General features: G+C 42.4%; 1 protein-coding gene across 1 annotated transcript; it reads left to right on the top strand.

The window, feature by feature from the left end:
* Positions 1-17,873: 17,873 nt before the first annotated feature.
* LOC121435677 (olfactory receptor 10AC1-like) lies at positions 17,874-18,836 on the top strand. The gene has a single exon (XM_041635144.1). It carries the CDS (start codon positions 17,874-17,876, stop codon positions 18,834-18,836), a length of 963 nt encoding a protein of 320 aa, XP_041491078.1.
* The last annotated feature ends 3,090 nt before the right edge of the window (positions 18,837-21,926 follow it).

Genomic DNA, 21,926 nt, shown 5'->3' with positions numbered 1-21,926 from the left:
CTCATGGAAACACTGCACACAACACTAATGGCAAACTACAAAACCGAGGTGTAAAGAGTTTAAGTAGCAAACTTAAGGCTACATAGTCACCTGTGAAGTGAGCCAGATCTCAGATCCATCCTTCTCAACCTAAATCTTGTCTTATTCCACTGGCTTATCCCACCTCCAAGTCAGTGAGTCCAGAATATTAAAAAACAAGATGTCCTTTGTTTTGGAATTACCACCCAGGGATTCCAAGTGGCTGATCCGTGGTATAAAGGGATGGGAGTTGTAACATCAAAAACAGCAGCAACAGGCTTGAAGAGGCTTGATTCTGAAGCCATACCCAAGGCCAAGGGAGCCTGTCTCTATTGCTTACTAGTTGAGCTTTCTAATTGGGCTTTAGTTTCACCTTGTATAAATGATAATGAAAACCCAGTCATGTCTGTAATTCCAGCAAATGGAAGACTGGAGCAGAACTGCTGGGGATTGAGGCCGACTGGACTACAAGAGTCAGACTTTGTCTCAAAAAAGTCAGAAGGGGGAGATAAATAATAGCATCAATAACAATAGTAATAATAAGAATGGGGTCATTTGAAAATAAAATCATTTCCTTGGGATAATTAAATATAATGAACTGCTCTTGGCACAGAATGTAAATATTGATTGCAATTATTGTATTTTTATTATTTAAGGATATCCCAACTCTGAAACCAAGTTTTCTCATTAGGTTACCAGCCTAATATCACCGAGACTGCCTTTGCCTCTGCCCTGGATATGACCAGCTTCGGGAGTAAATGTCCTTATCTTCTACCCTGAACCCACTACTGGGTATCTTACCTCATGCCCTGTGATCTGTTCATTCAGGCTTCAAATTTCTAATAAACTGGTCCCTAATTATTTCACCCAGGACCCGTTTTTATAAATTCTTGCTTCTCTTATAGTAGCCATAGATAATTCTGGATATCCTGATATGTATGTAGACGTGAACCACAGTGACCTTTATTCCCTGCCATTTGCTCTGGAGCCTACCTCTGAACCTGGAGTTTACATTTTATTCTCCTATCTCCATCAAATCACAATTCACAATGGATCTAAAGCTGGGCCAGTCCTTTAACATTTTAAAAAGATTTATTTATTTTTATTTTGTGTATGAGTGTTTTGCCCGTATGTTTGCATGTCTACCTCATGCATACCTGAAGCCTGCAGAAGCCCTATGAGGTTATCAGATCTCCTGGAACTGAAGATATGATGGTTATGAGCCATAATGTGGGTGCTGGGAACCAACCCCAGGCTCTCTGCAAGATCAGCAATTGCTATCAACTGACTCATCTCTTCAAACCCCAGCCTGTTACAGTTTGCAGAGCAACCTTACAACAAATATTAGCCAATTCAATCTCCATAGCATCATTTGTGATAAGCATTTTACTGCCCCTAAATCTCTGGTATATAGCCAATATTAATTTGGAAATAAGTTCTAAAAGAATAGCAGCAAAGAACTGGAAACTGGGTTCTGTTTCTGTACTCTCTTCGCAACAGTCTATCAGGTCTGCACAGACTACTTCTAGTTGGAACTTAGCTGTATTTCCCAAGATAAAGTTCCCAGACAGACCTTTTTGCTCAACAGCTTTTGCACAGAATCACCTGAACAGCCCAAGGAGAACTGGGTGCACTGTGAGATGAGCATCCCTTCTAGTTCACTCTGCCCATGCTATGTATAATTCCACTGATACTGCCCTCAAATTTCTCATGTTTGTCTTCTTCCACACCCTCTGCCACAACATTCTGTTATCTACCGAAACAGAAGATTTTCTTTCTTCATTCTTCTACCCATATGTGTCATTTGCATTCTATTAAGGCCCACACTATATCACTTTGAACCATCAATTTTCTCCTTGATTTCATTCATCTTAAAACTATATCCGGTGAATCTTGATAGCATGGCGCTTCTTTCCTTGATGAAAACATTTCTGTAGTTCTTCATATTCTTAATATAAAACCTAAATCCCTTATTATGATTCCTCTGTGCTAGAAAGTGCTAGCTATCTTAGATATTAATAGATACTTCATTTAGAAACAAACAAGTAAAAGAGATAAATGTACATTTTATTATATACATATAATATATATATTCTAAAATAACTGTTTTCTAGTTGTTGTGACCAAAATACTCAAGAACAACTTCAAGTGAGAAGTTACTTACTTTAATTCATGGTTTCAGAGGGTCACTGGAGTCCATGTACTTAGGGATAACATCATAGTGAAGGGAGTCTGTGGTGAAAGAGGTTCCTATCTCAAGAGAGACAGAAAAGATACATGAGCAGTAAGGTGTCAGAGACAAGATATGCCCATGAGCCCACCCTCAGTGACCTACTTTCTCCATCTAAGTCCAAACTCCCAAATATAACCACTAGCTGGAAGCTAAATCCCCACCCCATGAGCCTTTTGGTGGGACACACTATATACAAATCGCTACAAATCACATATCTCCATTTATAAACACTAACACTCAAATAGAATGTGCGATCAATATTTTAAAAATGTTTTTTAAATTACCATTTTAAATGTATTGGGTCATAGAATACCTTTTCCAAAGACAATTTGGAAACATTTGTTTGAAATTAATAATCTACCTAAAGGATTGAGACGTTCCCTACCTCTCCTGCTGCCTGAGGATCAGAATACAGAGTTCTCAACTACTTCTCCGGCACCTGTCTACAGGCTGCCAGGCCCTCTGCCATCACGATGACGGACAAAGCCTCTGAAACTGTAAGCACCCTGTCCAATGTTTTTCTTTATCAGAGTTGCCTCAGTGTCGTTAGTGCAACAATGCACTAATGGAGACATTAATGAAGTACTAATGAAAACAACATGGTACCTTGATGTCACACAAGCAGGTATATTAAATTATTTGTGATTGAAATAATATGACTTTAGTAGGTGAAATAAGATGACTTTATTTCAAAGCCTTACAACTAAAGAGACGCATCTGACATAGAAGAACTCAAGGAACTAAAGAATGAGAAAGCGGGCGGTGGTGGCGCACGCCTTTAATCCCAGCACTCGGGAGGCAGAGGCAGGCAGATCTCTTGGAGTTCGAGGCCAGCCTGGTCTACAAGAGCTAGTTCCAGGACAGGAACCAAAAAGCTATGGAGAAACCCTGTCTCAAAAAAAATCCAAAAAAGAAAAAAGAAAAAAAAAAGAGTGAGAAAGCAAGCAATCCAATCAACAAATTATCCAATGAACTGAACACATAATACTCAAAAAATTAAGTAAGTGAGGATAAACATAAAAAGAATAATGTTTGCCTCATACACCATTAAAGAAATAAATATAAATCAAAACTGAACTGAGATTCCATCTAATCTCGGTCAGGATGGTGGTTATAAGAAAAGAAGAAATGGCAAACACTAGCAAGGATACAAACAGAGAGGCTCTCATATGCTGTTGGAGGAATGTAAAGTAACACAGCCACTGTGGAAGTCAGTTTAGAGGTTTCATTTTTATTAATAAAGAGTTTTTGACAAACTATATTATGATCAGTTTTCCCTCCCACTACTCCCTCCAGACCCTCCCTACTCTCCAACTACATGAGCTTTCTTTTCTCCTGTCTTCAGAAAACAAGAAAATAAATAAAAATTAAAAGAAAAACTCAAGAAATGAACACAAAAAACCAAAATTATAAAAACATAAAATCTAAAACATAGTATACAAGCAAAAGGCCAGTAAAACAAAAGAATGTCCAAACATAGCAGAAAAAAACCTTTTGTAGACAAAAGCTCCACAAAAGTAAAATTGAGTTCATTTTGTGTTGGCCTTACTGTTGAACATACAGCCTGCCTTTAAATGTGCGTTTACACCCAGTGAGACCAATCTGTCATTCATCCTAAGGCATTCAAAATATAAACTGTGTCATCACCAAGTAATTACAATGCATTTTCTATGTCAATTATTATTTTCTTTAAGTATTATGATGACTAGGGCTTTAAATACTGCATCAATAAATATTATTTACACAATCTGCTCACATGTTCATCCCTGATCCTAACAGGGGTAGCCCAGATTTACCCATGTGATATTCATTTTAGAGTTTAGACCTATGTTTTATGAGGTTGAAAAGTTTCTGTTTCTATCTTTTTAGATGTTCTCTTTATTTCTTTCATGTATGTCAAATGACTCTGATTCCCTTTAGTCTAGAAATATATTCATGAATTAATGGATTTTCTGAAGCTGAGCATCCCTGTATTTCTGGGAAAAGAGATAAGTAGTGCTTGTGTATTTGTTATTGTTGTTGTTTTACAAACACTGGAAGATAGAGAGATGGATCCGCGGTTATGAGCATTGACTGCTCTTCTAGAGGACCCAGGTTCAATTCCCAAGACCCATGTTAGGGTCTCTGCAAATGCCATGGATGGCAAAGTAACCATCCTTGCAAGGCAAGAAGGAAATTCAGTTCAACATGACTTAGTCAGCTGCTGTTGGTTCAAACTGCTAGCAGAGACTCTGAGCAGTTTATTTTAGATATATTTGACTATAGCACAATTTGGAAAAAAGTTTCCTGGTGTACACACTCTCTTGTGCTCAAAAAGACATAATTATATCCAAACTCTACTAAGAGTACATATCACTTCGTCCATGAAGATGGATTCTAGAGACAGACTACATGTGTTATTTTAAGGGCCTAGTGGAAGATCTGGTGTGGTCTCAGTCATATAGGTAACAGAGGTCATTTGGGCTATTAGACACCTCTGGTTCTGGCTGTGGGAGCTTGAAGAAGCCCCTAGCCATATAGATAACACAAGGGTCACCAAAACTATTAGCTGCTTCTGGTCCTGGTTGTTAGAACTTGGTGTGGGCCAGCCCTACAGATAGTCAGATCAACAGATTATTAACCACCTTCATCCCAGCGTTCTAGGTGGAAAAATCAGGTTACACATCTTTTTCTTTCTTTCTTTTCTTTTTGTTATTGTTATTTTTGGGGGAGGGTTGCTTGTTTTGAATACATCCAGACCAGTTACAATTTCCCTTCCCGTTACTCTTCCTAATCCCCTCTTTGCCTTTCCCCCCAGATCCCCTACTCCTGTTTCCCTTCAGAAAGAGCAGTCCTCCCATGGATAGCCACTGTACATAGCATAACAAGACACAATAAGACTAGGCACAAACCCTCATATCAAGGCTGGGTGAAGCAACTCAGTAGGAGAAAAAGGGTCCCAAAAGCAGATGAAAGAGTAAAAGACACCCCCATTCCCATTGTTAGGAGTCCCATGCAAACACTAAGCTAATAACCATAGCATATATGCAGACAACCTAGTGCAGACCCATGCAGGCTTGTTGGTGGCCGCTGCAGTCTCGGCGAGTCCTATAAGCCTTACTTGGGTGATTCTGCGGACCCTTCTCCTGGTGTCCTCAGTCTCCCTGCCTCCAGTAACTCTTTCTTCCCCTCTGCTGCGGGATACATCTTTTTCTTTGAAAAGACAATCCTGCCTGTTTAACATTTCCAGTTTCCCTAGTGTTATCTGTGAGGACCTTTGTGCTCTCAACCCACCCATGTGCCAGATCACAACCACCTCTAACTCCAGTTCCAAGGGACTCAATGCCCTCTTCTGGCTTACACAGACACCTGGTACACATGCTGCGCATGGGCATGCACACAGGCAAAATAGCCACACGCCAAAACAAATATGCATTGTAATTAAACTTTAAAAACACTGGATTTGCTTAACTAATGCTTTTAAATTTTTTGTTATTAAAAGCAGTAAATGTTTTTGTATAATAAACTTGAAAGTATGACTCAAGTCTAATTTATGTAAAATGCATTAAACAAGTTGAACATTTTTTTTCCTTTTTTTTTTCTGGAATAACATTTGCATTATTTAGGCTATGTGTTCCTTGAAATGCTGATAAAACCTACCTGTAAAACTTCTTTACATTGGAAACAGGACAAAAGATGGCCTTTTAGATGCAAATGCCATTCATGGTCATTACTGTATTCAACTCCTCTATTTTTTTTTTGGGGGGGGGGCAAACCAGCTTTTTATTTTCAGCTGTATTTACTGTATCCACAAATACTTTTAACTAGTTTTTGTTATTATTTTGAATCTCCACTGTGACTATTTTAATTCAGCATGTGTTTGTTTACACAGTTTTCCCTGCTCACGAATTACAGAAATTTATCTGTTAGAATCCTTACGGAATCCTTACATTAGTTACTTTTTTGTTCTATGATAAACCATCATCAGCAAAGCAACTTAGGGCACAGTTGATTTCATTTGACAGTTCACCAGAAATGGGCATTCATGCTGGCAGCAGGGACAACAGTGAGCTGCAGGCATGATGGCAGGAGCAGGAAGCTGAGCGCTCACATCCTTTGCCACAAACACAAAGCAGAGTGTGAACTGGAAGTGTTGCCAGGCCTTTAATCTCAACGCCCACCCCTAGTGACACACTTCATCCTGTAAGGCTGCACCGCCTCTACCTCCCAGACAGCAGCTCCTCCTGGGAACGAAGTGTTCAATGACCATGACCGCCTCTTTGGGGGGTCATTTCTCCTTCAAGCCACCACAATCCCTTAAAGTCTTAACAGTAATCTCCAAGGCGATGTTTCACTGTCGCATTGATGTCCTTATTTTTGATAACCTAGGCTTGTCCTGCTGGGTTTCTCCTAACATCCATATCCCTATAGTTCTTTAGAATTGTATGTCTCCAGAAAAAAAAGGAGCTTCTCATTGGCTCACACAGCTCATCAGAAAGCAAATCCTCCTCGTCCGTAAAGGCAGGGCCCAGCAAGCTATCTGCAATCTGGTTGATGGATGTGAAGATGAGGCCATATGTATCTCCAGCCTCTCGCCTGTCTGAGAAAAGTCACAGCAGTCCCATAAAGACGGACGGCAGCACCGCCACTCCGTGGCATGCCGGGGCCTGGGAAGGGAACTACATTTGTTGACATAGTCTTCAAAAGAAGTCAGCCTGCAGCCAAATAAAACCTTGTGTAAAAAACTTCAAACTCCTGCCACTGGTAAACTTTACTTTAGCTCAAGACTTGACACATCCAGGAAATTATGTCCAAGATTCACTTGGCTCGATTTCTAAAATTCTGAAGCACAGGTGCATTGCTGTTTGTGAACGAAATCAATATTAGATCTGTGGCCCAGCCCACTTGCTTCTCACCTTACAGGAAACTGTGTGGAGAGAAAGAATGAGAATAGAGCACACCAGTTTCTGAAGTGTAGTGGCTGGGAGGAGTGGCTAGAGGGAGTCCTAGGCTGGAAAACACATGATGATGTATTTGATGACGGCTGTGCGCTATGACAGCAACTATGAGATCTGTGTGGTGTTTTAGGGTTTACAGTGTGTTCACATAAACAAGATCCTTTTAAAACCGAGAAACATTAGACGCAAATCATTATTCTTTATTTTAGTGGTTAGAATCAGGGCATAAGGGTTAAATGTAGGGCCCAAGGAAGTAGCTCAGAGGCTAAAATTATTGCTGTGCAAACAAGGACCTAAGTTCAGGTCCCCAACACACACATGAAAAGCTAGGTGGCGCTTGAGGTCCTAATGTTGGAGAGACAGAGGCAAGGAGATCCCTGGAAGTCTGCTGGCCTGCCAGTCTGACCTAGTTGAGACTCTTATTAGGAGGCCCTGTCTCAAAAAACTAAGTGAGCAATTAAGAAAGATACCCAAAGTCAACCTCAGGCTTCTGCGTGCACACATACACACAAATACATGTACAAAAGAAGTAACACGTAAAGTACACGTAGCCAAAATATTGGCAAATTTTGGTATAACAACCAGGAATTTCAGTCGGCAGCATCTTGTTTCCAGTGTTTCTCCATCAAGGGATTCACGGTCTTCCCTCGCTTCGACTGGGTGAAGAGGGTGAGGCTTTCACACACTGTCTTCCAGCCCTAAGCATGACCTTGGCATGTTCATTGTGTAAGGACTGCAGCCGTTGTTTATAGCCAAGAGAGAAGTCTTGCTAAGGTAACATAGAATGATTTCCATCTATCGTTTGCAATGATGCACACTGTGAAAACTGGGAGTTAGGGAGAAGACAAGCAAACCAGATAAACCTGGCCCATAGACTCCCACTCAGTCCCCTATTTTGCCTTTTTCTTGACCACATAAACTAACGTTTGAGCGCACCAGGGCTCGCATTTGGGATACTTTCCTGTCTGTGACTATCTTCATTCCCAGAGTGATCCCATGCAGTTTAATGAGAATAACTGGTGATCAAACTTAGAGCTGTCTCATGAGATGCAGGGTGTGTGTCAAACTGCCAACAGACTGACATACTGGTTGTCTGGCGGGGCTCTTGGATGTGTGTTCTAAATCTTTGATCATATGAAGCTTCCTGTTATCAGCTTAGCACACTTCTATCTTTCCTGTTGCTCTAGCAAAATTTATTAACTGAGCAATTAATTAATTAAAAAGTCACTCTGATCCTTCTTTTTCCCCACGCCATATCCAACCCATCAGGAAATTCTGATTGCTCTGCACTTAAAATATCAGAATCCAACAATTTTTCATCATTTCTGCTGCTAATCTGATCCAAGCCATTTTCCTTCCCAGATAGCTGTAATAGAATCTCCTACCCTCTCTGAGTTCTTCCCCGGCCTACAGAATACTCTGTTCTCAACACAGCATCCAGAAGGACACTTGAATATTATCTCAATCCTCAATCTTCAAACAAAACAAAAAACCAAGTCCCCCAGTCATTCACAGGGTGCTTCCTGCTGGCCACTCACCACCCTCTGGTCCTCATGTGTTACTCTTTTGACCTCCGTTCCTACCACAGCACTGGTTTGATCACAGACCCACAGCACGCCAAGCCTCTTCCCCACTATAGGGCTGCTTGAGAGGCCTCTCTCCTGCTGGTCATACCGTTCCCACATACCCGCAGGGTTCCCTTCCTCCTTCAAGCTCCACACCAGACACCACTTTCCACAGCAGCCCCTTTAAAATTACATTCCTCACATTCTCTTTCCTCTTTTACTTTTCTCTGCTTGATTTATCAGTTTCTAATACGGTTGACTTAACTTAATTGTTGTCTATTTCTTTTTTCTAAAATGTGAGCTTTACATAGACAAGAATGCTTGTCTATTTTGCTATTTGATCTATAAATCTATATCCCAGTTATTAAGTCAATACTTGCATATACTATCCTTCAACAAACATTTGCTAGCTTAATTAATAAGAGTTTGAGTAAATTAAGTAAAAGCAATCAACTCTTAAATCTTATGATTCTGGTGCACATAAGACCATACAAAATAATGAACAAGCCATCAAGAGCATGTAGTCAGCTCCCAAATTTACCCTTTCTTAACTGTCCCCTAACATAGCAAGGTTAAAAAAAACTGGTTAGTATATGATTATTTATTATTATTATTATTATTGCCATTTTCTAGGGCCCCTTCACAGATATCCTAGTGTTCATCTCATCGTTGTAGCTACCAGCACATGAAGATATTAGACCTCCCCAGTGACTGCTGTTCAGCTGTGTGGTATGAACTGCTGCCTGAACCAGCATGTACAGCTAGAAACTGCCACAATGACAGAGAAGTAAGAAACACCCTAGGGAAAGTGTGATGCTGAAGAAAAGGACCACGCTCTGGGCAGATGGGCAGCTCAAAATAGGAAGTCATCTCTCTCTGGACAACTGCAGAGTTGTACCTTTGCCAAGCTCCGCCCTGGCCTCCAACCTTGAAAAGGGACTTAGTGGGGATAATTAATCACAGGATATTTTTGCTCTAGCCCTCCCATTGGAATGGACTAGTATACTCCTTTTTCCCCCATCACTTCACCTCTCCAGGGACATAAAGCAAGCTAAGAGTGTAGCTCCAACCAGACAGAATTCATCAGGAACTCCTGCTGCAATCCCCCATCTGTGTTGGCTCTGTCTCCACTTCTTATTTCTCCATTGCCACCAGTTTGACCATCTCTTATCTGTCTCCATTAACCTCTCCCTTTCTCTTGTACACCTACCCACAGCAACCACTGCTCTCCATTTTACCAGGGATCTTGTCAACCTCTAGAGACCATGACCTGAGTCATCTCTACAATCCCACACCATCCATCTCCAAACCCAGGTAAGAAGAAGCCTGGTGCTGGGAATCCATAGGCAAATAGAGATAAAGAAATGCTGAGAGCAGAGTGTAGGGATGAGGAAATAAAATGCCTTCTGTCTGGGTCTACCCTAGGGAATAACTCTGGTGAGGCAAGTGTCCATCATGTTGTCTTCATCTTCCCTCTGCTGGATCTGGTGCCTCCCTCCTCAGTACATTGCCTAGCACGCATTTCCAGTGTGCTCTCGCTTACAGAGCCCTTAAGTTCTGTGTTCACTGAAGTACAGTATGAGGCAACTATGGATGCCTGGACTGTGTAGCTTGCTTCTATTTTTATTTAGTTATTTTGCCTAAATGTTGTTCTTTTATCTCTGCTTCCCATCTACAAGTGGGGAATTTTGTGTCCCTGTGTGAACCCCATGATGAGAGGTATCCAAAACACAAGGTTCCAATAAGGTAACTTGTAAGAATATAAAAAAAGGATCATCCTTTATTTTTTAGAGGCAGAATAGAGAGTATTCAAGATGGCCAGGTCTAAGATCATTGCTCATCTTTATAGAGGTCAAAACTTTACCACTGACAGTACCAAGACAGGAAAGAGTTCTTTATCTTTCCTGTTTTGGAATGAAATCCTCAGCACCCCTGCCTCTGGACCACAAAACCAGACACTATCCCATTACAGAGAATGTAGGTCCCTGTCCAAGTCTGGCCTCCAACAGGCTGAATACCCTGCATTGCTCTCATTTAATGTAATCATTAGCTGTCTTCTGGCAAACTTGGGGGTCTAATTTGGACAAAGAAAGTAAGTAACTGGACAGTAGGGGAGGAGAACCTGCTGCTATTCATGCTCACAGAACATCCAGATGATTCCAGCGAGTCTGGGCTCTCAGGGACAGTGAAACATTTTCCCCAGAATGATGCCTCATCCCAGAGAGAAATACTTTTTTTTTTCCTACAAGGACTGACCTTTTGTGTGTGTTTGTTTTCATCTCAGGGAATTATGAAAATACCCTGGCAAAACTGAAATAGCCTTAGCATCTCCCTTCGTATGTCTAATGTTTCTCATCCCTTAGTTTTAACCCTATGGCCAGCAAGGAACAGAGAACCATCATTTAGAGGGAGAGCCTTTCAGTTTTCCAAGGTAGCCCTCTTGCCGTCTTGTAGGTTGAAGTAGTTTCTAAATTAGAAGTATGTTCAAGCCTGCTAAAAATCACCATCTTAGAAGACAGTAATTGATTTAAAAATAAATTTTGAAAACAAGCAAGTTTTCTTTACAGAGCAAATATTTTCCAAGTAAAACAAGTGATCCCTGGACCTAGGGTCCTTTTCAACTTTTAACAACACAGTGATCACTCATTTCCTGTGACAGAACTGACCTTCCCTGTGTCAGAACTGGGGCAGTCTCTGCACCAGACGGTTTTTATGTGGAACATTAAAGTGCTCATTTTTGAAGCTTATCTCTCTGCCTCTGGAGGAAGCCTGTGTTAGAGACATTCATTAAAATGGCTCCTGTTTCATTCAGAGAGAGAATATCTTTCAACACATCAAAGGCAAAGAGCCAGCTCTACAATCAGTAGGACTCCTAGATTTTCACAGTTCAAAGTTCCTACCCAGTTGAAAATAAGAGAGAGCAGGATGCCTAGAAAACATCCTCTTCTGAAAGTCTGAATCCCACACTATTGATTTCTGGAGAAGGGAGAACAAAACATGGCAATTATCCAGACTGTTCTAAAGAGACACATGCATTACTGTCGGGACTAGTCTCCCTGACTCATCAAGAAGCATGAAGTCTGGGAAACGTTAGTCAAAGTTCAAAGCCTCTGGTAGCATGTTGACCCAGAGCTGGAGAAGGGTCAGCTATGCGGCTACCATTTTAAGAAGGGTTCATGGGTAGCCATAGAAACTGTCAAGATCATCTCATCTGTATAAAATGTAGGATCCTTAAATGCTCCCGAAAATGCAATAGTAGAAAAGCAATAATGTCTGTGTAAAGAAAATGTTCTCTGTTAATTCACTTCGATGCTTTTAGAGAATAACACGACACCGAGAAACTAACAAGAGTTCGTATACTTAGCCTCACAGAAGCCTTTGACAAGGTATCATGTCACACTCAGTCATGAAGGATTTAGCAAGCTACTTTATCTTGTAAAAGAAACAGACACACTGGAGAGAAATGACACACAGGCAAATAACACATCTCTCAGGAATCAAAGCTGAGATCATAAGTAACTGGAGGGGGTGGGATAAAAAGAGTACACAATGTAATCACTAAATCCAGAGGTGATTTTGCAGCCCCCAAGTAAATAACCTGCCAGACTGGTAGGAAGATACCACTGAAAAAAAAAATGTTTGTGTTAGTAGAAAGTACCAACACGATTAAGTTTTAATTCAAGGGACTTCGTTTCTCAAACAATATTTAACTGAAATATACAATAATGTAAACGTATAAAATTAATTCATTTCAAGGCACCCGTCATGGTCCAAGGTGAAGGTCTGCTTGAGTAGGGAAAAGAGTCATTATAGTCTCTATTCAGGTGGAGCCGAAGGGCTGACATGTTTATGTAGAAGCTAAAGTTACGCTTCAATATGATGAGTTACTTTCTTTGTGGGTTTTCCTTATACTATCCCTAGTATTTATTACAACACTAGGTATTCAGCATCATCACCTCCATTTTCATGTAAAGAGATGAAGCATCAGGGAAATTGAGTACCTTACCCAAAAGTAATAGAGCTGACAAGTGGTCGAGTTGAGCTCTGAACTCAGATATATATATGTTTGTATAAAGGTAATTGCAAAAAAGAGAGAAATAGCAAGATAGAGATAATGAGATAGGTAGAGGCAAGCTAGAAAGAAAGAGGGAAAGAAAATGAGGGAGGGATTGAGAAAGGAAGTGAGGAAGGAAGGAAAAGAAGAAGGGAGAGAGCGAGGTAGGAAAGGGGAGGAAGTTAGATAGTATAGATAGACACATAATACAAATAGATGATGTAAACGATAGACAGGCAAGCAGACAGGTAGATAGATGATAAAGATAGATAATACAAACAGACTTATCTCCAGCTACATACATGTGCACCCACTGCCCGCAGTGCGCATTGAAACCTCAGGAAGATAGCACGCACACCACCACTTGAAATGGACCAGTCAAAGGCTGACATTTCCAAGACAGAAAGAGGAATGCTAAGGGAATAATCAACCCAAGTCTTCCAAATTATAAAGCATAAACGAGAGTATAACTCCAATGTTCCTGTGTGCTACTATGTGCCAAGTCCATTCTAGTAGCTTCTAAATAATAAGACCTAAGCCTTCCAAATTATAAAGCACAAATGTGAAACTACCCGCAGTGTTCCTGTGGTTACTGTTTGCCAAGTCTGCTCTAGAAGCTTCTTCACATTCTCTATGGATTCCTCAGCAAATTGCTCTTTCTTCATGGTCGTTCCACAGTGGTAGCAGAGCTAGCTCGCTTGCCCCCTCCTCTCCAATTCAAGCACCCAGAAAACAGCAAAGCAATTTTAAACTGTGAGTGTTCTTTGTTTTTCAGAAAGAATTAAGGAAAAAAGGAACCATCATCTTTTGAATATGTTATTGCCTTAAAAAACACTAAGCAAATAATTTCATTATCGTTTATAGAAAGTCATAGACTAAAGACCCAATGCAGTGAGGATATCCAAATTTATTTGTAACTTTCTAAATTGACTTGTCTTCAACAATGAATTCTGCTGTGGCTTTTTTTATTGATGCTTCTGTAAGCTAAGACGCTAGACCAGTGAGCTTAAGCTTAAACTGGAAAGCAATTTTGTTGAGACTTGGCTCCAGTCCAGTTCTGCTCACAGACATTGCGGACGCTGCAGGTAGCCATTCTTACTTAACATGGGGCTTATTATAGATAGCATGAGTCTAGCTCTACCATTTGACCTTTAATCTACAGCTTAGCATGTATGGAACTTTCAGGAGCTGAAGGAGTCTGACCTGTCTGTCTTCCCTTCTTCCATTCTACGTCCATGTTTAGAAGTGCTTTGATTGGCTAATGAAATGACCAATGAGAAAAATCATTGTAATGGATAATTTTTATTACTCTGCCCAGCAAAATTAAATCCAAGGTCTGAATCTCTAGCCCAGAAAACCTTCCAACCACATCCAGATGTCCTGGGCCACCAGCCAGCCTTGACTCTGTGGGTGCTTCTTGCAACCTCACACAATTAGAAGCAAGAATCTGCCAGAACAATATAGCAAGAGCAGCGATGAATGTCAAAACTAAAGAGAAATTATTTTTAGACTTGTTATCTTAAATTATCTGCATTACTGCTCACATCCGCTGTCCTCTAGAGAAATGTCAGTGAAGGAAAAATCTGAGAACAGGAACACTTGGGTGATTGGGGGTCATTTCTAGTCTACAGGAAGCCACGGAAAGAGGCTGTATGTACTTCTTGTTTGGTTTGGGGTGTGATTTGAAGGCTACATAATGTTGTGATGAGAGAGAGAGAGAGAGAGAGAGAGAGAGAGAGAGAGAGAGAGAGAGAATATTCTTTGAGTTCACTGATAAGCTGGCTCAGGAAGCAGGGCTCCCCTTATCCCATTTCAGATCCACAAGCACGAATGTCTCAGGGTGTCCTTCAGGGTCCCTCATCTGTGACACTGAAGGAAGCAAACAGTAAAATAGTTCAAGAATAAAAATACTAGATCCTCGAAAATAGTTAGTCTCCACCAGAGGTTGCTACTGTTTATCACATCATATAAAAGTGCCTAGAGGGGGGAAGAGAAGCCCACGTTCAGCCTTGGGAAGCTCATCCAATCAGAAACTCCTGCTGACCGACTCAGCTTCCCCAGCTGTTTTTTCCTGGGTGTTTCGAGGGCCTGATTTGATGACCTTGTCTTTGTCTGAAGCTGTTTTTCCATTGCTTGGAAGCCTCACCAGAGAGGGCATTCTGCTCTGTTTACAGTCTATGAGGGACTGCATCTGGCTGTCTCAACGTAGCTACTGCAGTCAGTTTTTGCTGCATGTTCCCAAGTCCCTGGTTTAATGATGTTATATTTCTGTTATTATTTGCTTTTTTACTTGGAAGCCTCCCCCAAGGAGACACTGTTCTACCCAGGCCTCTCTCTACTGGGAACACAATCTGGCTGCCTCAATAAGGCTACTACAGTACATTTCTGTTGAGTGGTTTATATTACCATTTATTATTATTATTATTAATGTTGTTTGAAAATTTTTTAAAGATTTATTTACTTTTCTTTTATTCTTATGAGTTTTTTATATATGAGTACCATATGCATGCTTGGTGCCTGCAGAGGCCAGAAGAGGACATTAGATCCCTTGGAATCAGAGTTACAGACAATTGTGTACTACCATATACATCCTGGCAACCAAGCACTGTGACTTTTGCAAGGAAGTGTGATCCAGGAAACTTTTCTCTCTTCCTCAAGCTTCTTTTGCTAGGAAGAAGCAAGATTGAAGTACCAGACCTTTGCCTGCCTCTGACTCTCAGTGCAGGGTTTGAAGTTGTGAGTTACTCTGCCCAACTGATCTTTGCATTTTCTTAGACCTAGCTTACATTCCTAGAGTTTATAACTATTCCTTCTGACGAGCTACATAAAGCAGATATAACCCCTTGGTCATGTTCAATTAGTTGGCCCATCTGGCTTACTTTATGCAGCCTCATTTTGAAAACAAGATTATTCTTGAACAACTAGATCCAGGGCCATCATCCAGGGCTTCTTGTCATCTCTGCATGGCTTACATCATGAAAGTGAAGGAAATTAAAACAGAATGTGTCTGTCTCCCTTTCCAGAACCCATCCCACTGGCTTCTCTAAAGAGATGAAAGGCAATGATAAGGAGGCCAGCAGGGGCAGCTGGTCAGCTGTCTCTGTACTGGCCACTCCAGAAGTTCTATCTGCCTGAAACCTCAAGACACCAATTCTGTCTCTGTGAACTTCACTCCTAATGCTACAACACCTGGCTGAGAACAGGTACAAGACTCAGGTTGGCTAAATTTGTTTAACAGGTGACAAAATGGCCCCCAAAGGTGGAGGGAGGAGTTTAAACACCACTGTAAATGAATCTACTTCCCTCAAATGTACTCCTACCCCATCACCTCTTCCTCCACTAGTAGAATAGAATGTGTGTTAGCAAAAGCTCCCTTCGGACACTACAGGAAAGAGCACAGGGTGATGGTGATAAATCAAAAGTCTCCAAAAAGAGAGTTCAACAGCAAAAGCCAAGGCCTCTGCAGGGCTTACTGTTCGTTCTCGCAGCCGTGTGTTGCTGTTTTCACCCGACTTCGCGGCTCCTTCCCTCCGCCCGTGAGAACTGTGAATAAATTACATGGTCCCTGTTGATCAGAGCATTGAAGGCAAGGCAGAGTCTGGGATTAAATTCTTAAAGATATAAAGAAACTTTACAATTTATTTTTTGCTGAGACCTGTTAGAAAGTCAAACATCCTCCTTGAAGGTCACAGGGCCTTCTTTCCACCCCACATGGGCTCCACTCAGGAGAGTCTCGGCAGCACCACAGACCTGCGCACTGACGCTGTTTCCCAACTGTTGCCTGCAGATGCGTTACCAGGTAGCAGAAACAGGATCTGATGACAGATCTGGAGAGGACTGCTCACTTTGCGAGCTGAGCCAGTACAGACACACATCACCTTTCTCGTGTTGACAGAGTATTAATCACAATGTCAGATGTATTTGGATCCTAACAAATCCAACAAGGCCCTCCCACAGAGCTTCCTCACTGCCCAAGTGTCTGCTCCAGCATGTACCACAGATCTGGGTCTCTATGAAGGTTAAATTAATATAGATTGTCTGATTGATTCCATTGACCTCATTCCAGAACAGCATATGGGCTATAGGGAGTGCCAGATTCAGTCTCAGGAATTCAGGGTTTTTTTTTTTTTTCATTTCTTTGAGAAGTTAAACCCTTTATATCCATCTCCAGACCCATCCCAGTTCTATTTTTCACTTTAAAAATAAAAAGGTGCTAACCTGGGCTCATGGCATCTCACAGAGACTCAGCTGACAACCAGGAAGCCTGCGTGAGAGTGACAGAGGCCCTTTGTATATACATTACAGTTATGTAGCTTGGTCTTTTAATGGCACTCCTGAGAGTGGGAGGAAGGACTGTCTCTGACCCTGATACCTGCTTTGGGACCCTTTCCTCCAACTGGGTTGCCTCATTCAGCCTTAATAGAAGGGGTATCTAGTCTTAAAACAATTTGATATGCCATGGCTGGCTGATGTATACACAGGAGGAGTGGGGGGAGGGTGAGAGGGGAGATGTGGAGAGGAACTAGGAGGAATTGGGGGAGACAGGGAAAACTATGATTGGTCTGGAAAATAATTAATTAATTAATTTCACAAAAGAAGGTACTTGAGATGGTCTACGAGACCTTCATACATGCTGGGTCACTCTGGCTCTATGCATACCTCAGAAAGCATTGTTAGCTAAGAAAGAGGATGGAGAAATAGGGAGGAGAGGCACATTTTCTGCCTCAGAGAACCTTGGGATCTAAAATTTATGACCAATCAAACACAAAGTGACTTTAGTGGGGCCAGGGCTTGATTCTCTGGGTGGAGGTCAGGAGTGATGAGATGCTTGTCTCAAATCAGAATTGCTAGTACAGAAGGCAGAGAAAGCTGCACTGTTTGGTAGGTGTTCCTCCGAAGATGTGGAAGGGAAGAGGGACCAGTAATCAACTATGAGCCATTTCTGCAGCCACCACTCCCAGTCTGATTTGATTACCAAGCAACCCTTTCTCGGCTTTCAGAAAGCTACACCCATAGGCTCACCCTGCCTCTGATTCTCTCCTGCAGGTGCCACCTGACCCCAGTGCATGGACAGTACCAGCAATAAGACCATAACTTGTGGCTTTCTCCTTCAAGGCTTTTTCGAGTTCCCACACTTGAGGCCCCTTCTCTTCCTGGTGCTCCTGGCTGTGCACCTGGCGACTTTGAGTGGGAACCTACTCATCCTGGTGGCTGTGCTCTCGGCGCCCACCAGACCGCCCATGCTGCTCTTTCTTTGCCAGCTGTCAGCCATCGAACTCTGCTACACGCTGGTGGTGGTGCCCCGCTCTCTAGCCGATCTGAGCATGCCCGGCCATGGCCGGGGCAGCCCCATCTCTTTCCTGGGCTGCGCTGTCCAGATGCAGATGTTTGTGGCCCTGGGTGGGGCTGAGTGCTTCTTGTTGGCAGCCATGGCTTATGACCGCTATGTGGCCATCTGCCACCCACTGCGCTACGCATCTATAGTGACCCCCGGTTTATGCGCAAGACTGGCAATGGCTTGCTGCCTTGGGGGACTAGCAGTGTCAGTGGGGCTAACGATGGCAGTCTTCCACCTGCCTTTCTGTGGTTCCCGCCTGCTGGTGCATTTCTTCTGCGACATCACTGCACTATTGCACCTGGCCTGCACACAGAGCTACATAGATGAGCTGCCCTTGCTAGGAGCCTGCCTGGTGCTGCTGTTGCTGCCCTCAATGCTCATTCTGACCTCGTATGGGGCCATTGCCTCTGCCCTGCGCCGCCTGCATGGTGGTGGGGGCAGACGCAAGGCTGCATCCACGTGTGCCTCGCACCTGGCTGTTACCTTCCTGCATTATGGCTGTGCCACCTTCATGTATGTGCGGCCCAAGTCCAGTTACTCCCCGCGACTGGATCGGACAGTTGCACTGGTTTATACCAATGTCACCCCGCTTCTATATCCCCTTATCTACAGCCTGCGAAACCGGGAGATCACTTCCGCCATTCACAGAGTCCTGGGGCTCCGTGGATGGGGGGTCTGTATGAAACCTTGATAACAGGCCACGACAGAGCGGGGAGCCCCATTTGCTAAAGTGTCTCCTAGCATTTAGTGTTTGCATCTCTAAAGTTACCTGGGAACTTCGGGGGCGAATTTCAGGAAAGAGAACTTAGAAACTGAACAAGAAGAGGCATACTGGGTGGTCAAGTCCTTCGTTCCTCCCAGAAGGAATGTCAGGAAATGGAGTAGAAAAGTCTGGAATCGACTTTAGTGCTTCCTTTGACCCTTGCCACGTTTTCCCCCTAGTTCCCAGGCCTATGCAAGCCAGTGGGCTTAACTGATGCCAGTAGTGGGAAGGGCAGATGTGAACAGTAACAGCATAGGAAGAGGTTAGGAGACGGCTTATCACACTAGACTCATCAAGGCTGAAAGGAGTCACAGGAACTCTCCTGGGGAAAAAGATGGCTATATGGAATACTGGGGGATGGATAAATTTTAGCCAGAAGAGAAGAATGGAGAAGGCACCAAGAAAAGCCAGTTAGCAAAGGCTGAATCATACTGAAAAGGATCTCAGCAATGGCTGAAGGATCTATATTGTGGGCCACTATGGTGGCTTGCCCTTTGTAGGATAGCCTGGGCTGCAGTGAGATACATAATTGGAAATGTGTTCCCAATGCCTACGCGAGAGGCAATGGAGGCTGGTTCAGGGTACCTGCACAGGAAATTAGGTGTTGCCCAAAGAGACAGAGATGAAAAAGTGGAGTACAATACTTTGACTGGATGTTGAGGCGGGCAGAAATGGGAGTTGGGGACCAGGTCATTTGGTGCATGGTGGTTCCATTGCAGAAATGGAAAACCCAGGAGTAGAAGCAGTGGAGGAAAGGGCTTGTCACTCTGTTTGGAAATGAAACTTGGACAAACAATGCAGACCATGATAGAGCATAAACATAGAGGTTTGTCTAAAACATAACCCCAGGGTTCAGAGTGCAGGCTCAAGGATGAATCAGATAGCAATTGTAGACAGCTGTGGAGGCCACAGGGGTGGCGGAGGCTGTAAGGAACTAATAGACAAATGTAGAAGAGGTGGAGCTAGAACCCAGAAGCAAAGACATGCATGGAGATAGAGGTAACACTCGAGAGCTTCTTCCTGCGCCCATGTCTTTCTCTTACCTTTCCAACCTCAGCTGCCTCAGCTGCCAACAGGGGAAAAACTAAGAGATTCATATGATCAGACATGGTGGCACTCTTGGGGAGGTTGCCTGATGGAGGCTAGGTTATTGAAAGGGGCTTCAGAAGAAAGTGGCTGAGTCACCTAGAAGTCCGTTGTCACCTGCATATGTCCTGCTCCAAAACCTGACAATGAATGCCCATGGGAAAAGGAGGTGGCCGAGGATGTTGTTACATACCATCTCTCCCAAAAGCAGCCACAGTCTTAGGATGTTACGGATGTTTTTTGAGCATCCTGAGTGTACAGGCTCACTGTCAGAATGAGCGGTAGTTATTTCTGTGTGATTGCCATGGTAACCCTCACCCAAGGTTTTTGAGGGATGTTAGCAAAAGGAGAGGGTTGAGTGATACATTTGGCCTTCACTTCTGAGTTATCGGGGAGAAGTGCACAGTGCAAACACACTTGCACATTAAGAAAGTGACTTGGGAACTTAGAGCAAGTGAGGGTTTACAGCAATAATCCACAGAAGAAGAAATAACATGCCACACTGGAGATGCGATGTCGCTGTGGGAAGACAAGCAGGGATGAAGTAGAATGCGGTGAAGACACCATATACCACTGCAAGAAGTAGAAATGATTGTTTAGAATAAGTAGTCTTGGGGTTTCACATTCAAGCACACACTAGGATAAGATAGATCAAAGATTTAAATCTGAAATACACAGCCATAAAGCATCTTGAAAATTGCAGAAAAAAATAAAACACCAGCTACTCAGGTTGCTGAGGCAAAATGCCTGTCAAAATTACCTGGACAATTTAATGAGACCACGTTTCATAAGATTTAATAAGGAAAAAGAAGGTTGGAGGTACAACTCAGTGACAAAGCACTTATCTGACATGTGTGAAACTGTTGGTTCAAGTGATGAGTAAATAACAAACAAACAAACAAAGCTTTTCTCAGAATCAGGAGAGATGCTGCAAACATAATGTCAAGATAACAGCCCAACAAAAAGAAAAGGACCAGTAGAGTCCATAGTAGACAAGTTAAATTCTGTGTTTTTTAAAAGTAGTTTGATATAATATGTGAATATGTATGCACATATGCAATTTTAAAGCAAATTGTAAACATATGTAATTTCAGCAAATAAATGGTTAACAATAATTCTTACCCACACCATGACCTCACACACCCCCAAAATGTAAATAAAGGTAAATGTCACAATTTTTAAAGGACAAACAACCCAATTCAGAAGGTGACTTTTTGAAAATATTGTTTCTTACACTTCAACTTTACAAGCAACAAAAATTATTTAACAATAAATTGTCAATTGACTCCTCTCAAACATTTTCTTTAACAATTCTGTGTCAGTATAGTTTCCTAGAGAATTCAGGTGCTTCTGTGGTCATTCTGCCAACAATTCAGTTTTGCCTCCTACATCGTGATTTCTGGAATATTCTTTTTTTTTTTGATCCACTAATTTCACTGTTTTTTTCTTTTAAAAAATAGAGCCTTCTTTTATACAAAAATCCCAACCACGGTTTCCCCTCCCTCCACTCCTTCCAGCTCCCTCCCATCTCCCCTCTACTCCAGATCCACTCCTCCTCCATTTCTTCTACTTCTTCAGAAAAGAGCAGGCCTCCAAGAAACATCAACCATACATGACAAAGCAAAATATAAAATAAGACAAGGCAAAAGCCCTCACACTGAGACTGGACAAGAGAACCCAAAAGGAAGAAAAGAATCCCAAGAGCAGACAAATGAATAAAAGACACACCACTTTCACAGTTAGGAGTCCCACAAAACGGAAAGCTAATAGCCGTAAGATTATATGAAGTGGACCTGGTGCAGACCCATGCATGACCCATGCTTGCCGATTCAGTCTTTGTGAGCTCAGGAAAGCCCTGCTTGGTTGATTCAGTGTGCCATGATCTCCTGGTATCCTCCATCCCCTCTGACTCTACAGTCTTTCCGACCACTC

Source organism: Microtus oregoni, unplaced genomic scaffold, assembly GCF_018167655.1.
Source record: "Microtus oregoni isolate MIOR12 unplaced genomic scaffold, Mior012 000046F_ref0000063, whole genome shotgun sequence".
In the NCBI taxonomy this organism is placed as follows: domain Eukaryota; kingdom Metazoa; phylum Chordata; class Mammalia; order Rodentia; family Cricetidae; genus Microtus; species Microtus oregoni.
The sequence above is the reverse complement of the archived record's forward strand: the minus strand, read 5'-3'. Positions and strand labels throughout refer to the sequence as shown.

Coding starts and splice junctions, on each gene's coding strand:
- LOC121435677 (XM_041635144.1), top strand. CDS start 17,874: ATGGACAGTACCAGCAATAAGACCATAACTTGTGGCTTTCTCCTTCAA.